We start from the raw sequence: 17,144 nt of genomic DNA, 5'->3' as shown, positions 1-17,144 counted from the left end.
TTATTTTAACTTCTTTTTCTGTTCTCTCTACTGTAACATAGACTTCTATATTTCAGGGTTTTTCTAGTTTGTCTTTGTATTCCCAGGATTGGCATATAATCGTCTCTTAATTTTTTTTATTTGATTGATTCAAGGTGGTCAGTTCCCTTTAAAAAGATGCATTAGTTTGATGATATTGGTGATAAGCAATCACAAGATCACATTTTGACCAGAGACAGCAACACATTTGTGGGGAGGGGGGGTAAATTTGTGGAAAAAGTCCTGGCCTTGGATCCTAAGGACCTGAGAACAAATTCTAGCTCAACTGCTTATTAGTGGGTGATTCTATTGCCCTGGGCCTTAGTTTCCTATCTTTAAAAATGAGGAAGTCGGTTTTGATCTTAGAGAAATTGATGAAGTCTCCCCCTTCAAAGAAAAACTGATATTGCCTGGATTGACCACTTTATCATAGAACAGATGGGTCCCCACCCCTCTTGGGCCATCCCACCAATGACAGGAAAATGAGAGGAGGTGGTTTTGTTGTTGTTTTGTGTGTGTGTGTGTGTGTGTGTGTTTCATGCTTTCTGCAGGCAGCTGCTGCAATAAATCTCACAGAGAAGTGGATCAGCAAAAGGAGAAGAGCTAAGGGAGAGAGAGGAAGGAGTGGGCAGAGTTGAGAACTGGTGGAGCCCCTCACCTCACCTGCCTCACCTACAGCAGGTGGACTCCCTCAGCTGAAGCTTCCTCAAAGGATTGGTAAGTATCTTTCTCTTCTCCTTTCTCCATCTTCATCTACCTTCCAGAATTTTCCACTTTGGGCTCAATTGCAAACCATTGTGCATTATTCAATGAGTCTAAATCACCTCAATGACTCTTAATTCAATAATTCTTACTCTGAGAGAGGGACAAGGCTAAAAGGCCCTGTGACAGATGTTACGAGAGTTAAGACATTGAGGAGTCCACCGTTTAATGGAAAACATGATATATACAGAAAGATTTATGTAAGGTATAATGTGATAAATGCCATTAGGGAGCTAGCTAGAGGCAAAAAGTCTTGTAGTTCAAAGTGGAGAGAGGTTCTTTGCTTCAACTACCTTGACTTTTCTTTAAAATGTTGTATTTTTTAAAAGATTTGCTATTTAGCAAGCTTCCTCAGCATATGATGCACTCTACTATAACTGAACAGATCCAAGAATAAAAGTGGCAACATCATATAACATAAAGAGCATTGAATTTGAAGTCAAAGGATGCAAGTTTGAATTCCGCCTCTCATTTTCTAGCTATTAAAGAAGTTATTTATTAACTCTTTGCCTCTTCAAATGAAGGTTAAACTAAATGGCCTTTAAGGTCTCTAGTAATCCTGTGATCCTGCCATTGAATCTAGTTTCAGGATCATTCCATAGCAGGCAATTATAGGTCAATGAGATCCAGGGTTAAGAAAACACTAATAATAATTGTGAGACTGCAGATGCTGCTGACCACCTTCCAATCAAAGTCAAAAGCCCCTTGTACAAGAATTATAGATAGCAGTATGGGGAATGTTTTATGTGTGGCAAGTGTTTGGTGTTTAAGCTTAGCAATAAAGAAAACTTTGTCTTGCAAAAAAGCAACCCTTGTACAGTGGTGGGTTTTACCTCAAAGACTAGATTGGACCTTTTCTGGCTACAACCACTTTTTCCTTCTTCCTCTTGTTCTTACCCCATGGGGAGATCGTGAAGGAATAGGGGTGTGGCATCCAATCTGGGGAAGTGAACACATAGTGCAAACCTTTCTATGTCTTGTTTCTCCTCTCCCTCTGCTAAATGAATTCAGATGAATTATTCTCTCCAGCAGCTCTTGGATAGATGTGGACCACCTCATTTTAGTTCTTGAGATTTTTATTTGCCTAAAAACCTCAAAGTTTTGGTTTACCTACTAGCAGCTAACTTTCTGGAGAACTGTCCAGTCAAACATACTTCCCTCAAAAAAACGTGAGGTATTCAGAGGGCAAGAAATTGATTTTAGAGTCCAGATATGATCCTAGATTTAGAACAATAAAGTTTCTCATGGACCATGTAGTTCAATCCCCTCACCTTCAGATGAAGAAACTGGGATCCATGGAATATGTTGACTTGTTCAACTTCATTCAAGTAAGAAGAATGATGCCACAAATGAATAAGCATCCAAGGCCAGGTGTAAACCTCTATCCACTATACCATTCTGCCTTATTACTTTTTGTGAGCTTTTGCATGTTAGGTTACAACAATGGACTTTAGTTTCCTAATCTGTAAAATAAAGTGGGGTTTGAACTTAATAAATCCGAGGGCTGCTTCAAAGACTAAATCTATGATCTTAGGTTGAACAGCTTGGCTGGGTGAGCAAAGGCAAGTGGGGAAGATACATAATTTCAAGTAATTAGACAATTGAAAATTCTTCTAATACGCTGCCATTTATGTCCGGACCAGAAATCTCCATGACTCCTTTAGTTGTCTCCCTGAACTCACTCTTGGTGGTTGGGGGGAAACAAATAGAAAAAAAATGAGCCTGTTCCTTGTACACAGAGATGCCTAGTATCATAGCCCAGGTGCAGCAAATAAGAATATGATGCAGTTCCAATTTAGGACTTCTATAACAACCACAATGAGGCCCTCTCATGCTGATGGAGGAAGAAATTGGTAGAGTCACTACCAAACATGGGTTTGGTTGAAAACCAACATTAGTAAACTTTTAATGAACAAAAAAATAACGTAGCTCTTTTACCCTTCAACTCCTATAAATAGTAGAAAGTTTGTTCCTCTTCACAACATATTTCAAAGGAAAAATGAAAAGAAATTTGAAAGCCATCTCTGAAACTTGCATACTGATAGATTCAAAATGATTATCAAGTCTTCTCCTTCCACAAAGATTCTTTTAAAAAAAAAGTTCAGCAAAACAAGTGAACATGTCAACCATATTCAATAACATAAGCATCATTCTATATCTATGATTTTCCATCTCTCCAACAAGAGGTACATTTTCTTAATTCCACCCTGTGGTTTGACCATTATCACTTCATAGGAATTCAGTTTTGTCTCACTGCTCTTTCTCTGCATCTATACAATATATTGTTTATTATGTTATTGCTTTCCTGGTTTGGTTTACTTCAATCTACATCAATTGATGTCAATCTATTTTTCTCTGAATTCCTTATATTCATCAGTTCTTATGGTGCAATAGTATTCCATTATGTTTCATAATGTATTTACTCATTACTCAAATAATGGGAACCCATTTTGTATCCAGTTCTTTGTGACCACAAAAAAGGTGGCCTTCAAAATTCTATTACATATTTTGAAACAGATTCTGTCTTAACCTTCTTGGATTATTTGGCTAGCAGTAAGTAAAAGAATATGGATATTTTAGTCTTCTCCCTTACTGCTTTTCAAGCAAAATTCAACATTCAAAAAGACAGGACTAATTCACACTTTCATCAGCAGTAGATCAATGTTCCCATAGTCCTACCACCACTGACTATTTCTATCTTATGTCATCTTTTTCAATTCACTATGTGTGAGGTGAAACCTCTTGGTTGCTTTAATTCCCCACCCCATAGCAATTTTGAAAGAATTTTTTGCTTGTTCATAGTTTATAATTATTCTTTGGGAAAGCATTTGTTCATATCCACCACTAATCCAGATCTACCACTTGAGGTAGTTACAATTTTTCAATGACTTAAAAAAACATGATTATAACTATCTATGCTTAATAATTTGGTTATTTAAAGTCTGCCCTATTGATGCTTTAAAAGCAGTCTTTTCCTTATAGCTGGTACTGAACTACTCATCCACCTACACTTAGACAATATCTGATTAATCCTTATCCCATCCCTGTGATCTAAAAAGGAGGGGAAATCATTATAGCCAAGGACTATGGATATAAGGAGCATTTTCTCTACAATCTCTCAAAGATCCATCAATTTACTTACAAAGATGATATAAATCCAAACAAACCAAGGTAAATCCTTTCAGCTAAGTGATGCAAGAGATAAGAGCACTGGGCTTGGAATTAGGAAGACTCTTCTTCCTGAATTCTAATCTGGTCTCAATCACTTACTAGTTCTATGATACTGGGTAAATCATTTCACCCTGTATGCCTCAGTTTCTTCATCAAGTGAGCTAGAGAAGGAAATGACAAACTAATATCTTTGCCAAGAAAATCCCAAATGGAGTCATGGAGAGTTTGAAATGACTAAGCAACAAAATCCTCTCAAGCTAAACCTGGGTACTTTACAATTTAAAGTAGAACTAATGCTTTTGAACCCCAAAGCCCTTTCTTATCCTTCTTACTTCTACTGTTCCTTTTCCCCCACTTCTTCTTTCCTTTGCTTTCTTTCTACTCATCATTTATTCATTTTTTTTATTTAACAAATATAACTCCTGTAGCACCCAGCAGAGAGTTCTACATGGGTCAGGTTCTTAATGTTTTGAATTAAAAATAAATGAATGAATGAGAATTAAAAAGAAGGAAAAGGAAAAGAGGAAAAGAAAAATGAATGCATGAATGAAGGAAAGTAATATTAGGAGAAGAAAAAGAAGAGACTTCCTTTTTTTTGTGCAGATAGGTCCTACAGGAGTATGAAAGAAAACTAAAATCCTTCTATCCTAGGCTTAACAGAGATGAATTCAAAAGTAAGTATAATTGCGGGACTATCTAATTCTAAGTAGAAATAACACATGACAGTTTGGATCTAACTTATTCTCTTTCATAGACTTCTCTATTAATTATTTCATAATAGCTTAATTAGATTCTAGAGCTTTCCCCCAGGAAAACAGTGATTTTTTTCAGAATAATTTGTTTCAGTTTTAGGATTAATGTCATCAAATCTTACTTTAAAGCAAAGTAAACCAAACAGTCAATATTGGGGAAAGATATTCAGCAAAACTGACTCCAACAGGAAGTCAGACTTAAGTAAATAAGAAAGGGTTTAAACACTCATGCACAGGCAAAACCCCACAAAACTCAAAGCAGAGGGTCCCCCCCCCTTTTCTATAAATCACCTGGTGCAGCTGTGTCTTTCATTGCTAGTTCTCCATCTCTGTCCTTAAGAATTGAGCTAATCCACAGTAACAGATTTGGTGGTGGCCATCCTCTTCTCATTCATTGCCTAAACTGTGCTAGAGCCTTTTTTTTTAAATCTGGGACCTGAAAGAACTTCAGAATGTTCCCATAGAAGGTCTAGACATGAGATTGGGCAGTGTCTTCCTCTCAAAATTTAACCCTGGTCAGTTGCTGGAGTTTTTCTTGAACTCTTGTGAGTTCTCTCATTGTTTTTCTTTTTTTTTTCTTTCTTTTTTTTTTTGGTGGTGCTTTCCTTCTAAAGACAAGTCTTCATCTAAGTGAACAGGATGCCTACTGATCTCATGGTGAGTACTGCTATGCCAATTGCCCAGCTCCTAGTAGGCTGACCTTGGTGACTGGTGTAACTGGGTTTCTAGGGTTTCTTATCTCAAACTAGCAGAGAATGTCTAGTCTTAATGAAGGCCCTTTCTTTTTTTCTTTTCTTTTCTTTTTTTTTTTTACGTTTTTGCAAGGCAATGGGGTTAAGTGGTTTGCCCAAGGCCACACAGCTAGGTAATTATTAAGTGTCTGAGACCGGATTTGAACCCAGGTACTCCTGACTCTAGGTCCAGTGCTTTATCTACTACACCACCTAGCCGCCCCATGAAGGCCCTTTCTTAACCAAAGCTTAGTGGATTGTATTATTTGACTTTAAGCAACATCTCCCCAAAGCTCAATTGGATCCTTCTAGTAAACATGTTCCCCACCTAGGTATTTTTCTAGAACACTTTGGAAATTTCTTTAGCTCTATTACACTCAATCCTGTGTACATATTCTTTATCCTCTCCCTTGAAGGCAGGGATTGGCTTTTCCATTATGTTTTGATCTCCCCTGCCCACTGGGATTTTCACTTTAGGATTGGGATTGGGGCTGGAGTAGTGATTTCATTGGTGAAGAGAATTTCCAGGTGATGAAATCCTGTTCTGATTTTCTGCACCTTAACCAAAAAAGAACTGCCTAGAATACTGGAATTAAGAGACTTGCCCAGGATTATTGTTTAGTCATACAGTTATGTCTGATGGTAGCATGCCAGGCCCTTGATCTAAGGGACTCTTCCAATATCATGCATTTTAATACTGTCTGGAGAGTTTTCTTGGCAAAGATACTAGAGTAGTTTGCCATTTCCTTTACCAGGGTATCACCTTTTGACAGAACTCTCCAATATGATCTGTCTTTTTTGGGTAACATTACATTTCATCACTTATAGTTTGAGTTATGCAAATCCCTCCACCATGATAAGGCAATGATCCCAGAGGGGTTGTTCAAGCCAATGTTTGACAGAGGTGGAGATTTGAATCCAAGTCTTTCTGGCTTCGAGGTTAGCTTTCTATATGGCTAGGTCCCAATTAGTTTGAATGAGGACAGTCAGCTGGCACAGTGGCTAGTGTTGGACCTGGAGTTAGGAAGATTCATCAGCTCTGAAGACAGACACTTACTAGCTGTATGACCCTGAGCAAGTCATTCAACCTTAGTTTCCATAATTGTGAAATAGGGATAAAAATAGCACCTCCCTCAGATGAGATAATATTTATAAGACTTTTATTACAGTAACCAGGACATAGTAGGCATAAATAAATTCTTATTTTCTTCCTTTTTTCCTTTCCTATTGAGTCTGAACCCTTCCCCAGTTCCTTGTCAGTGCCAGGCTCTTGCCTTGTTTTCCCTTCCTTACCTATAGGTCACTGTAACTCATACGACTGTGGTCTGGAGTTTGACATTTATGATCAGAGGTTGAGAATGTGCTGGAACTGGTCCTCTAGTCTCTTGTGGGGTCACTAGTTTCTCCTTTCCCCCACTCTCCTTCCCAAAGTTACCCCTAGAGCCACACACACACACACACACACACACACACACACACACACACAGAACCATTTGTAAACTCTTTGAAAGGAGCATATGTACATGCTTTGAAAGGATAAGTGCATGTACATATCATTCATCTCATTTTTTTCAGTAATCAAATGTTTTTCTTCTTCTCAACGTGTCTCTCACTAGAAAAACAAAAACAAAACTTCTGCAAAAAATAAACATGGTCAAGTAAAACAAATTTCTATTTTAGGATAGAGTTTACTTTTTAAAAATGTTTTTGGAAGTATTCTAAGAGGAAAGTTTTCTCACAAAAAGATAAAATCAACAGACAAAATCTTTAATTTAGGTCAGGTTTTTTCAAAAAGGTCATATATTCATAGATTCAGCACTAGAAGGAAACTTAGCAGTCGTCTAGCCATTTTAGAGATGAAGAAACTGAGTCACAGAGAAGCAATGTGATTTGACCAGGTCTTTGAGAAAGGTTGACTAGAATTTGAACCCAGGTCCTTTGTAGTTTTCTACTGTAAATTGTTTCCATGCAGCTGACTTCTAGATCTACATATCTTGTTCTCACCTCTCTCTTGAACTCTGGCTGCCCCATCACCAACTAATATAGAACTCATGGTCTTTCTCCCCCCAAATCTTCCCTAACCTCCCTATTTTTGTCAAGGATACCACAATCCTTCCAGTCACCCCAATTCACAATCCTTGGAGCTATCCTTGACTCTTTATATTCTCTCAATCACATCCACACCCAGACCCTCTAGAGACCATTGCTCTTCAGCTTGCTCTTGAAGTGAATGAGAAAGGACAGACCTGGAGTCAGGAAGACCTGAGCCCAACTCTGATGTCAGACTCCTATCTGTGTGATGCAGGGCAAATCACTTAAATGCTTCTTCAGTTTCCTCATCTGTAAAATGGAGCTAATGACAATAAACAATATAATAATAATAATCAAGTGGAGATAGGACTAGCCCCTACCTCTTAGGGTGGTCATGAAGAACAAATGAGTTAGTACAGTACTTTGTAAACCCAAAGGTGTTGCTGCCACTATCCTTATAATGAAATGAAGGCAACACAAGGCTGCTTTAATCTGATTCAAAGAGATTTAAATCTCCACTAGAAAAGGAATGGAGATGGATCATTCTCTGCTTTACTGATTACATGAGTCTTATCAAATAAATATTTCTATTCATTACCATATAATTCAAGCTAATATGAGAGGTAGCAGAGACATTACTTTTGTTGTTTAGTCATTTTCACTCATATCCAGTCCTTTGTGATCCCATTTGGGGTTTTCTTGGCAGAGGTCCTGGAGTTGTTTGCCATTTCCTTCTCCAACTCATTTTGCAGATGATGAAACAGAGGCAAACAGGGTTAAGTGATTTGCCCAGGGTCACACAGTTAGTAAGTGTTTGAAGCTGGATTTAAACTCAGGAAGATGAATCTTTCTGACTTCAGGTTCTTTTGGCAGCAGCTGACACTGCTTTAGCAACCTCAATTGAAAGTTCATTGAAAGGGAAGATCTTCAGTTATGGTCAAGTCATTTTGTACTTCAAACTACTACTCTTGGGGGTTAATTCCATCTAACTGATTTACATACCCCTTTCAAGATGATAAAACCCCTGTAGATGCTTGGACCACAAAATGAAACCTGTCCTTTAAAGTAGGGGCGGCTAGGTGGTGCAATGGATAGAGCACCGGCCCTGGAGTCAGGAAGACCTGAGTTCAAATGTGACCTTAGACACTTAATAATTTCCTGGCTGTGTGACCTTGGGCAAGCCACTTAACCCCACTGCCTTGAAAAAAAAATACCTAAAAAAATAAAGTAGGTGTTTAGAACTGGAGAGGACCTGTTGGAACATTTAATCCAAGATGCTCACTATATGGAAGAGAAATGGAGTTCCAGAGTGGGCATGTGATTTATTTATTTATTTATTTTTATTTTCTTTCTTTCTTTCTTTCTTTCTTTCTTTCTTTCTTTCTTTCTTTCTTTCTTTCTTTCTTTCTTTCTTTCTAGGCCATGGGGTTAAGTGACTTGCCCAAGGTCACACAGTTAGGTAATTATTAAGTGTCCGAGGCTGGATTTGAACTCAGGTCCTCCTGACTCCAGGGCCCATGCTTTATGCCACTTAGCTTCCCTGGGGAAGTGATTTAGGATCATACATTTAGGGACCCAAGGGTTGGGTTGTCTTTTTATCCAACCCCCATATTTTACTGAGTTTAAAAATGACGAAATACCTTCCCCTGGCTCATACCAGCAGTAAGTGAGAGAGTTTGGGCTCTGATTCTAAACTGAAACATGATATTTGAAGTGAATGCATAATTCCCAAAGTTCTCACAACTCTAATATGTGACCAATTTGTAGACTTAATACCTTAACATTATCTCTTGAAAACAGGAAGTCAGAAAGATGTCAGGTAGTGGAGAAAACATTAAAAATTAAGTGTTTGATGCCGAGTAAAAAGAAATTTTTATATTTGCCTCCTGGCTCTGTCCTTACTCTGTGACCTTTAACAAGTCATTTACCTCTATGGGCCTTAGTTTCCATCTGAAAAATGAAAAGCCTGGACATGATGCCCTTTGAGGTCCCTTCAAGCTCAAAAGCTAAGAAAAATTCTCTTTTCTGTTTCTCTCCTACCTTCCCTTAATTCAGCCAAAAAACAAAAAACAAAAAAACAAACAAAAATTTCACTTGTACCTTATACATGATCTATGTGATTTATTTCTCACCTAATAGATATTTGTCTTCCACTTAATATCAGAAGCATTATTTAACCAGAAGTGTGAAAGGGGGTTAGTTTAGATCACTAGTTAGTCAAATCATTAGAGTCCTAACACAGGTTATATTTCTTCTTCTAATCATACATTTTTGTGGAATTAAAAAATTCTTTGTCTTCATCATTGTTCTTGCCAAGGGATATAATGTCTATGAATTCCACAATCCTGAACTTCTCAAATGGGAGCAAGTCCCTTCCAAAGCTGAGGATATATAATTCTTGAATTCAAGGCAGCATTGGAAAACTAAAAAAAAAAATCACTATACCTTGCAATAGGATGGAAACAGAAGGATAATTTTAGAATTTCCATTTTTTTCTTTTAAAAATATTTATTTAGTATTTTATTTTCCCCAATTTTGTATTAAAATATTTAAAAATTTGTTTTAAAAAATTTTGAGTTCCATATTCTCTTTCTTGATCCCACCCCCTTCATTGAGAAGGCAAGCAATTTGATATAAGTTATACATGTAAATTCATGCAAAACATATTGCCAAATTAGTCATATTGTAAAAGAAAACAGAGGGTAAAAACATAGAGAAAAATAAAGAAAATTTAAAAAGCAGGCTTCAATCTGCTTTTATGTTCCATCAGTTTTTTCTGCATATGGATAACATTTTTCATCTTAAGTCCTTCAGAGTTGTCTTGGATCATTGTATTGCTGAGAATAGCTAAATCATTCACAGTTGATTATCTTTCTACTCATTTCACTTTGCATCAGTTCATGTAAATCTTTCCAGGTTTTTTGAGAGCATCTAGCTCATCATTTTTTATAATACAATATCATTTCATCACAAATCATATACACAACTTTCTCAGCCATCCCCCAATGGATGGGTACTCCCTCAGTTTCCTATTCTTTACCATCAGGAAAGAGGTACTATAAATATTTTTGTATATTGGTTCTTTTCCTTTTTGTTTTTTGTATAGAGACCTAGTAATGATATTGCTAGATCAAAAGGTATGCACAGTTTGATTACCCTTTGGGCCCAAGTTCCAAATATAATTAACAACTCTACCAACAATGCATTATTGTTGCATTTTTTCCACATCCCCTCCGATATTTGTCATTCTCCCTTTTCTGTCTTATTAACCAATCTAATACGTATGAGGTAGTACCCCAGTTGTTTGAATTTGTATTCCTCCAATTAGATTTGATTACTTCATCTGAAAACTGACTGTTCATTTATCATTTGGGAAGTGCTTCTTATTTTTATAAATGCGATGCAGTTCTCTATATATTTGTGAAATGAGGTCTTTATCAGAGAAACCTGCTGCAAATCTTTTTTCACAATTATGATTGCTAACTATATTTCTCTGCATTCTATTTCCCCAGCTTATCTATTTTCTCTTTCCTTTCATCTTGTTCCTCCTCAAAACTGTTTTGCTATTGACTACATTCTTCCTCAATCTGTCCTTTCTTTTACTTCCCTTTCCTCTTATGCTTTTCACCTTCTACTTTTCTGTAGGTTAAAATAAATGTCTAAATTCAAATGAGTACATGTTATTCCCTCTTTGAACCAATTCCAATGAGAATAAGGTTCCAGCACTCCCATGACCTTCCCAATGTTCCCCTCCATTTTCAAAGCTTGACCTTTTTCTTTGACACTGTCTCCTAACAAGTTGTTAAGAGATACTTGGAAAAGCAAAACAAAACAAGTATAAAGCCTTCCTTATTTATTGAAGACTTGTTTATTGTGGTCATCAAACCACCAGCAAGCTTGAGAATTTGCTGCAAAACAAAACAAAAACTCCACCAAGGTATTTGAAAACCTCTTCAAGAAAAGAGAACAAACATCTATGAAATGCCTACTCTGTACTCATTACTGTGCTTCCAAATATCTCTTATAGATTCTCATAACAATCTTGGGAAGTGGATGCTTCTATTATCCCCATTCTATATATGAGGAAGTTAAGGCAGATAGAGGTTAAATGACTTGACATAGTTAGTGAGTATCTGGGGCTGGATTTGCCCTATCCACTACCTCATTACTTCTGGAAGGAGAAGTAAAGATTTGGGGAAAAGATCATGAATTCTGTTTTGGACATGTTGCGTATGAGATGTCTGTCTGGTATTGCTTTCAAGATATCCAAAGATAGTAATGTGAGACTGCAGTTCAAAAAGAGAATGGGGCTAGACCTTCAGATCTGAAAATTATTGCATAGAGATGATGAGAACTGATGAAACCATTGGTCAATAAATCCATTAACTAAATTAGCAGAGGATACAAAAAGAGGCAAAAATGATAGAAGCTCACAATCTAAAGATGGAGACAGAAAGCAAACAGATATATACAAACTGTACTAGGCAAATAGGAAATAAAGGAGGGAAGGATTAGAATTAAGAAAATTTGGGAAAGTCTGTAGAAAATGGAAGGAGGCAAGGGAAAACTCACTGACAAGAAAACTGAAGATAGATCTTTTTGGACTGCCATGGTTTATAGGTGTGATTGTATGCTGACCCAGCAAAAGAGGCAGAGTAATGTTTAGACAGGAAACCAGGTGAGGGTAGTGTCACAAATTCGTGAGAAAAAAAGTGCATCTATGCAGAGAAAAAATGACCAACAGCATCAAAAGTTGCTGAGAGGTCAAGAAGGATGACTATTAAAAGGATACCATTAGCCTTGGCAATGAAGAGATTCTTAACTTTGGAGAGGGCAATTTTGATGGAATGACACAGATAGAAACCAGATTTCAGAGGGTTTAAAAGAAGCATAGAGGAAGTAGAGGCAACTCGTGTAGATGGTTCTCTCAGGATATTTAGCTGAGAAGGAGGAGATATAGGATAATAGCTAGCAGGAATAGTGGAACAGTTGAGGACTTAAAAATTTTTTTTATGGCAATGGGGTTAAGTGACTTGCCCAAGGTCACACAGCTAAGCAATTATTAAATGTCTGAGACCAGATCTGAACTCAGGTCCTCCTGACTCCAGAACCAGCACTCTATTTACTGCACCACCTAGCTGACCCTAGTTGAGGACTTTTTAAGAGAGATACAAGTGTTTGTAAGTTCAGGAAAGGAGCTGGTAGATAAGAGAGGCTGATGATTAGAGGAGAAGTAACAAGGAGAGTAGGGCAAGGCAAGTGAATATCTCTTTGAATTCACACAACAACCCTGGATAATATAATTATCCCCCTTTTATAGTCGAGGAATCTGAGGCAAAGAGAATTAATTAAAAAGCAAATTACCTTGTATTCAAGGCAATCCTATTCTTCTCTAATTGATTCAGTGTCTCCATCTCCTATCTTGGCTCATCAAGCTTCCTGTGCAAATCTCTTCCCTCACCTTCTTGGTTGAATGTGAAAAATGGAGACTTTTCCCTCTCCTTTCCCTTCTCCTGTCTCCTCCTTCACACCTGTCTTGTATGAAAAGGCATTCCTGTTGCCAAGACCAATTCCTTTAATGCATGCTTAATCCCATCCCAACAGGTCCCACAATGGGTAGAGTACTAGGCCTGGTGTAAGGAAGACCCGAGTTCAAATCCAGCCTCAGACTTACTAGCTGTGTCAATCTGAACAAGTCACTTATTCTGTCTGCCTCAGTTTTCCCATTTGTAAAGTGGGGACAACAGTATCCCCATCCACATCATTATGAGGATTGAATGAGATAATATTTGTAAAATGCTTTGCAAATCTTAAAGCACTATATAAATGCTAGGTTAATGACTTCGTTAATATGGCTATATGCATATATAGAAAAATGATAATAATTTGTCTTTATACTATCCGATGAACTTTCATAGACCCTCCTTCCTGTGATTCCAGCTCTTTTCAAGATCCATAGTCAATCAACAGGCATTTATGAAACTCTGGCTATAAACCAGGCCCTATCCTATGTAGGAGCTGGGGATAGGAAGCAAAGCAAATACAGGGGCCTGAAATGGTTCAGGAGAGGCAAACATCCTGCTCCTGCTTAGAGTTCTCTTTAAATTTTAAATGTCTCTTGGTTGCCCTGTGGTTTCCAGGGCTTTGGGAGATTACTTAGGCTTACATCTTGAGTTTTCTCTTTATGTGTCACGACAGTCACAGGCCTAGAGAGGATGGGCAGTGGGCACACTACTTCTGTTGATGCTGAGGGAGGCAGCCAGGGTCTCCTTTGATGGTAAACAGTCATCCTGCCCACAAGTGGGAACTTGCAAACCCACTTCTGGGCCCTGAAATCCAAGTCAAGTTTCTTCCTTTCAAGCTCTGGGGAGGAAGGAGTCTGGGTAGAGGGGAGGGGGTGTAGGAGAGGGGGTAGCATTGCAGAATGGATGACGAGAAGTAGATCTTTATCAGATTTTGTTCAGAACAGATTCGTCTCTAGATTCTCACTTGTCTTTGAGCATTGAATGTAGTTCTTCCAGGGCTAGATGCCTAGATAGTAAGACGGGTTACGCTTGGCATGGGCCAAGGCTGTCCAGGATGAAAAAGCCTGGAGGGGCCAGCTGTGCTCAAGTGGACTATCCACCCTGGGGTGATTGTTGAGCCATCTAATGAACCTAAGCGATGTGAATTACCAGATTCCAACCAGAACTAATTGTAGAATATGTCAAGAGCCAAAGGCATACGTCTTCATTTTCCTGAGCCAAAACAATGTGGTGCCTGCCAAACTTAAAGCACTGAAGCTGGAATCAGCAGAACGATATCTGGAGAATTTATCTTATAGGGTTGTTGGCAGGACTAAATGAGATAATACAAGCTGAGCCCTTTACAAGTACTAAAGCCTATATAAAATTTGGTAATCATTAACCTCTTTATATCAGTTAACTCCTCTCTAAAATGAGGCAGTGGAACTAGTTGACCTTGAAGACTCCTTCCAGATTTGAGTCTATGATCCTATTACTTAAGGTCAAGTTTCTAATTTCTGTTTTTATCATCAGAAATAATTTTCTTTGTTTAAATAGTTTTCTTCTTTAAAAATGAGTCATTATTGGTGGTGCTGTGGATAGAGTACAGCCTGGAATCAAGAAGACTTCTCTTATAAAGTTCAAATCTGGTCTAAGACTTGCTTACTAGCCTTATGTCTGTGGGCAAGTCACTTAACTCTGTTGGTCTCAGTTTCCTCATATGTAAAATGAGCTGGAGAAGGAAATGGCAAACCACTCCAGGATCTTTGCCAAGAAAATCCCGAAATGGAATAATAATAATAATAATAATAATAATAATAATAATTTTCTAACCTTCAAGCATGTTTATGCAAGAAGGGTAGCAAACTGGAGGGAAGGAGGAGGAAATGGAGAAAATTAATTATTCAAGATACTTATCTCTAGATTAGGTTCTTATCTTGGAGCCTCTGAACTTTAAAAAAATATCTTGAATTATATTTCAATGTCATTGGTTTATTTTTAACTTTACAGCTTTCTCACCTCCCTCCTAACTTCCCTTTTGCTATTGAGGATAATACCATCCTCCTGTCCCTAGATGGTGTTTATCTTTATTGCTTACTCTATTCTTCTGCCTTTGTTGTGACCATCTTGATCTGATAGGTGGTGCAGTGGATAGAGGTTTATTCCCTAATTATCTCTCTGTTGACTCTTTACAGGATACTATATACTTTAATTTTACTGCTTCCAATGATGATTATTACCTATTCAATGACCTCTGCGTGAAGAGCAGTGTCAGAGAATTGGCCAGCTACTTGCTTCCACCCCTCTATTGGTTTGTGTTTGTAGTGGGGGCTTTAGGGAATAGTCTAGTCATCACTATGTACTGGTATCATACAAGAGTGAAGACCATGACTGATGTGTTCCTCCTGAACCTGGCAATTGCTGACCTCCTCTTCCTCCTCACTCTGCCCTTCTGGGCCATTGAGGCTTCCAGCCGATGGGAATTCGGGACCAACATGTGCAAGGTGGTCAATGCCACATACAAGATAAACTTTTACAGCTGCATGCTGCTTATCATGTGTATCAGTATTGACAGATACATCGTGATTGCCCAGGCCATGAAAGCCCATCGCTGGAGGCAGAAGAGTCTTCTCTACAGCAAAATGGTGTGTGTTGCCATCTGGGTGACAGCAATCACCCTGTGTATCCCAGAGTACTTATATAGTCAAAGCAAGGTGCAAGACGAAATCACCATCTGTACAATGGTTTACCCTAGCAATGACAGTACCAAGCTCAAGTCCTCCCTTTTGATGCTAAAGGTTATTCTGGGATTCTTCCTCCCACTCATTGTCATGGCTAGCTGTTATGCCATTGTTATTCACACTCTGATGCAAGCTAAGAAGTCATCCAAACACAAAGCCTTAAAAGTGACCATCTCGGTCCTCACAGTCTTTGTCTTATCTCAGTTTCCCTACAACATCATTCTATTAGTGCAGACCATCGATGCTTATAAAGTGTTCATTTCAGACTGTGACATCTCCACCCACATTGACATCTGTTTCCAGGTTACTCAAACCATTGCCTTCTTCCACAGCTGCCTGAACCCAGTTCTTTATGTTTTTGTGGGTGAAAAATTCCGTCAGGATCTTGTAAAAACCCTGAGGAAACTGGGATGCATCAGTCAGGCACAGTGGATCTCCTTCACCAGGAGAGAAGGGAGCCTAAAGTCATCCATGATGCCAGACACAACATCTGGACCTCTCTCCTTCTAAGAGATAAACCAGTCTACTTGAACCACCTACTTCCCCGCCAAGAGACAACAGAAAGGAGGAAAAAGAACAAAGAGGATGGAGAAAAACACAACCACCCCTTTACAAGATAAAAAACTTCTATGGTTCTGCTCACCTCAACCCAGTATTTTGCAGAGGAGCTCTGAGAGATTGTTGGTTGACTCATGGTGCTCTCCACTGTAGTTTCCTTGTAGAAGTTGTACTGGTCAGTCTTCTCAAATTGAAAATTGTCTCCCTCAAACCTCTGATTATAAAATCCATTCAAGCTAAAGGATTTGATCACTGACCACTACCACAGCACAGAATGAAATAGTTAAGGTATTAAGATTTAATGCCACTGTATTTGCCTTGGGATTTCCCATCTCTTTTCTCTACAACTGTTCCATTCTAGAAGCAGTAAAATATGCTAGTTTCCTGAACTAGATTCCTTCCCTGTATAGTGTAGTCTGGATACATAGATGTCATTGTAATTCCCTTTCGGGTCTCATACCCTTTCCTGCACTAGCTGAGGGTATATCTCTCTTCTTTGTATTTTCCAATGTTTATTATCCAAGCAATTTTAAATTATAAATTTACTTTAAATTTAATTATAAATTAAAAAATAAAATGAATAATTTTGATGATATTAAATTGAAAATATTTTGCATGGATGAGTAAAATACTATGCAACTATTTGATGCAGCTCTTTCGAAGTAGAGATATAAAGTCATCTAGTAATTGTGTTTATTTGAAAATAAATAGATTTAGAAGAAAAAAAAGAATCTTTTGCATGATACAATTATATGTAGCTAAGTTAAGAATGAAAACATTCAGGGCAGCTAGATGGTGCAGTGGATAGAGCACTGGCCCTGAAGTCAGTAGTGTCTGAGTTCAAATCCAGCATTATAATATATAATAATATTTTAT

The 17,144-nt window shown here is 37.9% G+C and overlaps 1 protein-coding gene across 1 annotated transcript; it reads left to right on the top strand.

Annotated features, from left to right (window-relative positions):
- Nucleotides 1–538: 538 nt before the first annotated feature.
- On the top strand, nucleotides 539–16,786 carry CCR9 (C-C motif chemokine receptor 9). Its single transcript, XM_074195061.1, has 3 exons — nucleotides 539–735; nucleotides 5,318–5,360; nucleotides 15,165–16,786. The coding sequence occupies exons 2-3, from the start codon at nucleotides 5,343–5,345 to the stop codon at nucleotides 16,218–16,220; spliced, it is 1,074 nt and encodes a 357-aa protein (XP_074051162.1). The 5' UTR covers nucleotides 539–735; nucleotides 5,318–5,342; the 3' UTR covers nucleotides 16,221–16,786.
- The last annotated feature ends 358 nt before the right edge of the window (nucleotides 16,787–17,144 follow it).

Source organism: Macrotis lagotis, chromosome 7, assembly GCF_037893015.1.
Source record: "Macrotis lagotis isolate mMagLag1 chromosome 7, bilby.v1.9.chrom.fasta, whole genome shotgun sequence".
Taxonomy (NCBI): Eukaryota; Metazoa; Chordata; class Mammalia; order Peramelemorphia; family Peramelidae; genus Macrotis; species Macrotis lagotis.
The sequence above is the reverse complement of the archived record's forward strand: the minus strand, read 5'-3'. Positions and strand labels throughout refer to the sequence as shown.